Below are 7,465 nucleotides of genomic sequence, written 5' to 3'. Positions count from 1 at the left end.
TTTAAAAAAAAAAAAAAAAAAAAAAGAAAAAAAAGAAAAAGAGAGATTCCCCCCCTCCCCCCATTTATGCATTTTCTGTTTTGTTTGTGTTTTTTTTTTTTAAAAAAAAGGCAACAGACACTAGAGGAATGAGATGTGGTTTGTGTTTTAAATGCTTGGGTGAAGTTGTTCTGTCATTTGCTTCCATCTGTCGCTGATCATGCTTTGCTCTCGTTTTCATTTGTTTGTGTGGCTTCATTGGGAACCGTCTTGACTTCTGCCGGAGGTGTCTTAGTTTCCGTTGCTTGCACTTCAGATTTGTCTTCTACTGGGGTTTTCCTGAAGAAGAATCACCAAAATGGCACAGTTTAGAGGCACAGAAATACTGACTGTCTGGTGCTGCATTAATGATAAGGGAGGAATACGTTTCTGGAAACAAGCAAATCTATTGCCTCGCTAGAGCAGAACGGGCGTTGCCAGCTGCAGAAATAAGTAAAACCAAACTCCCCCCGTGCCCCAGCTTCGTTTAGCTCTAGTGAAATGTGTTTTCGTTTTCCTCCTGCCCTCCGCGAACATACTGGCAGGATGAAGTCTCAGGCTGCAGCAGAAGCACAAGGCACGTTGTGGTACGGAAAAAGGAGCAAAAGGGAAAACTCACGGTGGCAAAGGAGTATGATTTGACCACCCCTCATTTATGTCACCCCAATGTCCTATTAAAACAAGAGTGCCACTCCAGCAGAAAATAGTTTTCCCTACAGGACGTCAGTCCCAGAATTCCCCAGCATGTTGCGGGAAAGGAAACACAGAAGTGAATGTTGTCAAACACATTTTTAGAAGCATAAGAGAGGGTCAGCATCCTCACAGGCCAAAGCTCGGGTTCGCCAGCCTCTTCTGGCACTTCACTGGTGAAGCAGAGAAGCCTGTGCCCCCCTCACAGTCCTGGAAAGTGCTAAGGCCTAGCTGGTGGCCTCCCTGAACACGTGCCCATTCCACCCAGTTAGTCCGGGATGACTGCAATCTTAATCCACCCTGAGGAGCTGGTGAGATGAACCTAAGCCTATGGTTAAAATCCTGATTTGTGCCAAGGGAAGCAGATGAGCAGCACAGGCAGGAGGAGGTGGCTGGATCAGCAGGAAGAACACAGCTCTGCGTCCCGCCACACCAAGAATTCACGTTTGTGACCCAGACCAAGTTGCATCAGCTCAGCTGAAATCTCTCCTTACTGTGGGCAAACCATTTCCTACCTCCTTTCAGCTCAGGACCAGATCACAGTTCTCTGCTCTGTCTCTCTGCAGCACCCAGCACCCAGGGCAGTGGCTCTAGGTGCGGTCAACTGAAGTGGACGTGGATTTCTCGGCTCAGCTGCCCGGCTCCCCCCAACCCTCGTGCATCTGCTGTGCCACCCGGGCCTCCCAGGAAGGGCCAGATGCTCCATGGCTGGGGGGGGCTCAGGGCAGTGCTGTGGCAGAAACCTCTCCTGATTTAGGGGAGGGCAGGAGCACAGCAGAGAGGTAGGGAGACCAGAGCTGTAAGATGTAAAGGAACATGAATACTACAGTAAACCAGCACGGGGTTTCACTCAGACCTGGAAAAGAGCCTGGATCTTGGTCCTACGGGGTCTGGCTGCGCTTCTGTGAGCGCCAATACCCACTGCAATCAGTGTCACAGCCCATGACCAAGGCCGATCCTTTACTCTGGATTAAATACAAAGCTTCCAGAATGAGGTCATTTTCCTGGAAATGTGAGGATGGAAAAAGTTCTAAACAAAGCTGTGACTTAGGGTATGTCTCCGGCGTGGTTGCTATAGTGTAGATGTATATGACCAATCTAAACCTCGCTCTACAACAGCCGGTTAGGTTCTTGGCAGGAATCTAGCTGACAGTGCAGAGCCCAGTGTCCTCAAAACACTTCCCTTCGCAAAGGCTGAAGATGCAGCTGAACTTTTGGGAGCTGCTCCCACAACAAATTTGAGCTGCCTTTTCAGGACTCTTTCTCATTGTAAAACAAGACATGAAAGAAGAGATATTCCTCCTATTTCATCTTGCCTCTATCAACACGTGGTGTCCAAATAGGAAGCCAGAAGGAACAGGGACCTGAGGTACTTGTCCCCTCAAGGGTGGCTTATCCATTTTCTGCCAGCATGTTCCAGGCTTCTGTGCTCATGGCTCTGTCAGCAGCTGCCATCCAAACGGACACAGCAAGAGTGTTCTTGTCCAACATCTAAACAACAGCTGGAGACTCTCCCCCCAGTCACCTAGATGAGGACTTTGTGCTGTTTTCACTCTCCAGTCACAGTGTCTCCCACCAAACACGGTGCACACTCATCTCAGGTGAGGAAAGTGGCTCCTGTCCAGGTGGCATAAGGCTCTAAAGGACCCGAGGGTTGTCCTGCCTAAGGGCATGCTGGTGCTCTCTGAATACATCAGCTGTGTGAAGAGGAGATCGGGTGGAGACTCATCTGCCAAGTTATCCTGACGCAGCTGCGCTGCGACTGCTGCCCCTCTCTCAGACAGGATCACGTTGTCGTATCCTTTCGTCAGTTTAGGGACAAATCCAGAGGTGCCATGCTTTCACATGGCAGTAGCTTCTGCCCCGCCTTAAACTGGAATAAATTCTGAAGGGCTCCACTGACCTGTTAGGCAGTTGAATTTGGGTGGCTACGCTCACTCAGCACCTCTGGGGACAGCACTTCCTTTGCCCCAAACTGAACTGTTTCTGATCTCTCTCATGAAAGAATAACCTGTGATAGACGAAGCTGCATAAAAGTCTAAAGAATAACACATTTATGATAGAGTCCTGGGTTTGTCTTTTCTCTGCTTCCCTGGCACAGCCTACTCCTGCTTTCCTCCTGGACCCTTAAAGCCAAGCCCTCTTTAGTCGGTTCACAGGTGAGTTAGTTTGCTAGGGAAACAATGAGATTAGTTAAGAGAACACACAACAAGAACACAGCACAAGCACCAGTGCACAAGAGACACAGCACACAACCAACAGAAGATTAAAGGCAGCCATACTCGGTCTTTGCAGGTGCAGCAGGTACAGAGCTGTCTGCGGTGGAAGAAGCAAGCTCACGAGCCTGCCCGCTAGCCACACCGGCAGGAGTAGAAGTGCCAAGAGCTGCAAAAACATCCTTTGCAAGATCAATGTCTGGTGTCTTGAAGGTCCCTTCGTCCATTTTAAAGTCCTCATTCTGGGAGGGGTTTGTGATGCTGCCTGAAGCAGCCTCGCTCTTCACATTGCTTGGGTTCTTGGTTGTCTCTGTTGGGCTCTTCACTGTACTGGGCGGCCCAGCTTCCTTTTCCGGGCTCTTGGTGCTTGAGACCTCCTGCTTGGGCTCTGACGGAGCTGGAGGGCTAGTGAGGTTTGCAGGGCCTGGGGCAGCTGGCTTGTTACCGCCTGCCACTTTGGAGGTCTCGGCCACGTTAGCAGCAGCGCTGGGGCTGAGCACTGCACCTTGGTTGGACAGGACACTTGAAGACAAATTGTTAGTAGCTGGAGTAGAGCTTGGGGTATCGCTGAGATCAACCAGGGGGGCCACTTTTGGGGTGGAGGAGGGTGGTGGTGAAGAGACTGAGGTGGCTGCCCCTTTGGCTGGAGTAGCCTGGCCAGGCGACATGGAGTTTGAGTCAGGAATGGCCGTGGCTGGCAGGGCAACACTGGAGGTCAGCGTAGTGGTCTCGCTGGTGGGGCTGTTCTGAGCAGTGGCAAAGGTTTCAGTGATAGTGTCAGAGTTAGTGGTGCCCGTGGTTACAGAAGGCAGCATGTCCTCAACAGTAGCTGCGGTATCGGCAGGGTGCCTGCGAAGAGGACAGGAGTAGAAGAAAAATAGAGACAATGAAGCCCGTAAATGACAGCAGGGGAAAGGGGACAGAGCGTGAGAGAGAGAAGGCAAGTGGGTGGCGCAGCAGCAGCATGCCATGTGGTTACAACACACACAGAACGTCAAGAGATACTCAGAGGAGCAGAAACCCTTCAGAGGTCGAATGTGCAAAGGGTGCAAGGGCTGGCTAGGATGGCTGAAGAGTAACTAGGAGGAGAAAGAGAGCAAAGAGGATGTGACCTTCAGGAATGGCTTGTTCTCGTGGATTTGGCCAAGCCTAACCCCATCAACTTGCAGACTCTTCTCTTTTAGCCCAACTTTCCTCTCGGCCCCTTCCAAGCCCTCCCAAGGAAGCTTTCTGCCAGTTCCCTGAGCTCGCAGCCCTGGGCCATCTGGCACCACACATCAAGGTCCCAGGGTGGGCAACCCCTGAATCCAGTCCCTCATCTTGGCCCTGTCCTTCTGCCTGCAGGTCTAAGGCCTTCATCAAACCACACAGAATATAATTAGTTTTCTCACACACGCGTGGAAGGCATATATATATGTACATACACATACATACATGCAGCTTTGAGGTGAAGTTTCTGCCCTTTTGATCAGATTCCGGCCTGTTTTGTGTTAGCTGGAGTAAGGTTTGCTTTAGGACAACGTCTGACAGCGTAACAACACTTTAGCAGCCACGATGTAGCCCTGGTTGCCTTAACAAGTACACGGATGCGAGGTTGGAAAAACAAGTGATTTATTCCATGAGAGCCAGTGTGCCTGAGAACACCACCGCAGACTTATCAACAGAGCAAAAACTTTCACAGAGGAGAACTGAGCTAAAACTCTGGTAAGACTAGCTGAGAAAAATCAAGACCATATAAATCCCAGCTATTCCTCACTGCTGCACATCTGTATTTCAGTGCTGCCTGTGGACTTTTTCCTCTCGCCCTCCAGAGACTTTCAGCAGAGGCGTTTTACCAGGGGACCCCACTGCTGCCCTCATCAGAGGAGGTGAGCAGTGTGCGGGTGGGAAAGCCCGACCTCCTCACCACTGTGATGGCTCTGCTGAAGGAAAAGGAACCCAGCTTATGCCATCAATCCCAACAAACCTGACCCGAGTATTAACCAGCATTTCAGCACCTTCCTGAAGTGAGTTTCTCCCATCGCTTCTCCAGAAGCTATGGAGAAGTACTCAAGAGAGTGCTCACCACAACTGCAGAGTCTAGGGAAGAGCCTAACGCAGACAGTGGGCAAGACTTAAACCTTGCCAATCCCAGCTAACGTGGACTCACAGACTCAGGCCCCAAACAAGTTCTCTGATATAAACTTAGCTCGTAGGTAGCTCTCAGTAATCAGCCTCCCACAGCATCCAGTGTAGCTGCTCTGCTCCTTCCCCAGGGGGCCTTCACGCGCTCACAGAGCACGGCCAGGGCAGAGCTCCGGCAGGAGTCGGGGGTAGCTGGGGGCTGCTCTTGCGCCGGCTCCTTTGCAGTGAACCTGGGAAGGTGCCTGACCCCCACACAGGACGGGACTGGCAGCGGGTCTTTCAAGAATCATTGTGTTACTGCCCCCTCCCTTCCTGTGCTGGAAACAGGAATCACTGAATCTTGAGGAAGAAAGGAGGCGTTTCACAAGTGGAATGTGGAGGTTTTACCTTTCTTCCTCTCTTCCTGCCCTAAGTCATGGGCATGAGAGATCAGGGATTAAGGCAACTGAGGGCATTGTACTGACCCTGTACTAAGATTGACTAATGCCAACGTACTCTGGCTCCGTCAGCGGGGTGGTCTCGTTGGGCTCTGTGTGTTTTCCCCCATCGTGGTTGGGGGTCCGCTCCTCCTCAGTCCGCACCTCCACAATAGGCTCCTTGGACTCATCTTTCCTGTAACAAAGGAATTGCACAGAGGTTGGTTGCCATTCACGTTAGGTATCCTTCTGCAAAGACACGCTACAAATGTTGATAGTGAGTGACAGAAACAGACTGGCCTAAACAGCAGATTACTTGGTTTTGTCACTCCCCCTCCCAGTTATTACCTACAGCACAGAAGATCACCGCGATGTCCAGTATTTGGGCCAAGCCAAAATTTTTGTTAATGGCTACTAACAGGAATAGGGCAAAACCAGAGAAACAGCTGAAGAAACGCTCCCTGAAAATGTAAAGCAGAACCAGCGTGGCCCCAGAATCTTTTCGGTACCCTCCCAGAAGGGATGAGGAACCCAGAACTCCCTAAACCACTTTCTTTTCCAGAGATGCTGAGGGGACCCAGTGATCAACAGGAGTGATACAGGTGATGACAGTACTCACGAGAAGGCGGCTTTGCCCTCCTCCATGTCTTTGCCCTTGGCTCCTGGGCCGGATTTCCCGCATAGGTTGACAGCAATGCACATCAGCAGGCCACACTTGTTCAGGAAGTAGCAGGTGACATCCACAGCCACCAGGAGCAGCACAAAGATAACAATGAGAATGCCTACGATGGCCGCGGTCCCAAGGCCTGAGGTAGGGCTAGTGCTGGCTTTAGCGACCAAAAAGAGAAGAAAAGAAGGCATTGTAGTTAAAAGGTGTGTCGGGGCTAGTTATGGCTCAACTTGGGCTATGCTTAGGTTGCAAACATGGGAAACTTACAGAAAGAACACACCCCCTCTAGCAGCCTTGTGCCATAACCAGTACTTTCTCCTAAAGACATGCAGGACAATCTACCTGGAAAGACAGATTCACTTGGACCTAACGGGCCTTTTACCATCTCCGTTGGGCTAAGGCCTGGAAAGCAGACTACAGAGACCTCTTCTGCTGCGGAGTACACCCAGCTGGAGCTCTGAAGGGCTCCTCTTTCCCTCCACCACTTCCTCAAGATGTAAGGCTCTGTCTAGGGTCCAGAGGGACTTTGGCACTGCCAGCCTGGCACCAGGACGGGTCTAAGTGTAGCCTAGACTCTGTAGCATGACTTGCCCCGGTGGGACACACAATGCTGGGTGCCACCTGTGGGGCCTCGGGGTTGATTAGCCCCTTACGTGGTGAGACCGAAAGGAGGAATGAAAACCCTTCCTGCTGCTCCCGTAAGACCCAGCTACCTAGAATGGGAACCAGCAAGCTTTTTGCGTCTCATCCAGAGGCAGCTGAGCTCATCAGTGAATGCTCTGGGAGTGTTTTCGCTTAGGTACAGACAACAACCCAAGGAAGGAGATGGTAAAGGTAAGCAGGCTGTCACTCTGCGGACATTGTCCTGATGGCAGCAGCTGCCTGCTCCACCACAGCCCATCTCCACTGTGTCTCCCCAGCTACAGAATAGAAAGAAATACCTTGTCTTTTCCAGCAGACAAAAGGACAGCAGGTGCCAGGTGGTGATGGAGGCCTATAAAACGCGTGGGGTTGCCCAGACAGTACTAACTTCAGGGAAGTGCCTTTAACTGTCCACCCGCTTGTAAAACGCTGAGTACTCAGAAACAGGGAGTGGATAAACGCATCGATTAATCCTGTCAAAGCCTTTGATCATCACAAAACCAACAGACAAGGCCTTGAACGTTGCTGGCTGCAGGTCCCCAGCCTCTTACCACCGTAGCCTGAACACAAACCGCTTTTTGTTCCCTTTGTTTTATTCAGAATAATTCTTCCCACGCTGCTGACTTGCAGGCAGAGCGTTTGGCTGTTGGTTCAGACAGTTCATCATCTATTTAGATGTATCATCACCT

At 51.0% G+C, this 7,465-nt stretch overlaps 1 protein-coding gene across 2 annotated transcripts in view; it reads right to left on the bottom strand.

Moving 5' to 3' along the window:
- Positions 1-13: 13 nt before the first annotated feature.
- The window catches only part of NCAM1 (neural cell adhesion molecule 1), a 57,221-nt gene continuing 49,769 nt past the window's right edge, over positions 14-7,465 (bottom strand). The window contains exons 16-19 of one of the 2 annotated variants that reach the window (XM_026863641.1): positions 6,084-6,291; positions 5,544-5,660; positions 2,991-3,773; positions 70-318 (exon numbers count right to left, since the gene is read on the bottom strand). In XM_026863641.1, the coding sequence (XP_026719442.1) occupies positions 198-318; positions 2,991-3,773; positions 5,544-5,660; positions 6,084-6,291 (1,229 nt within the window). In that variant the 3' untranslated portion in view covers positions 70-197. Of the gene's footprint in view, positions 319-2,990; positions 3,774-5,543; positions 5,661-6,083; positions 6,292-7,465 lie in introns of both variants that reach the window. The other variant, XM_026863642.1, reaches the window with a different exon arrangement.

This window comes from Athene cunicularia (genome assembly GCF_003259725.1).
Source record: "Athene cunicularia isolate RWA chromosome 24 unlocalized genomic scaffold, athCun1 chr24_part1, whole genome shotgun sequence".
Classification (NCBI taxonomy): Eukaryota; Metazoa; Chordata; class Aves; order Strigiformes; family Strigidae; genus Athene; species Athene cunicularia.
Note: the sequence above shows the minus strand (reverse complement) of the source record. Positions and strands in the feature narration are given on the sequence as shown.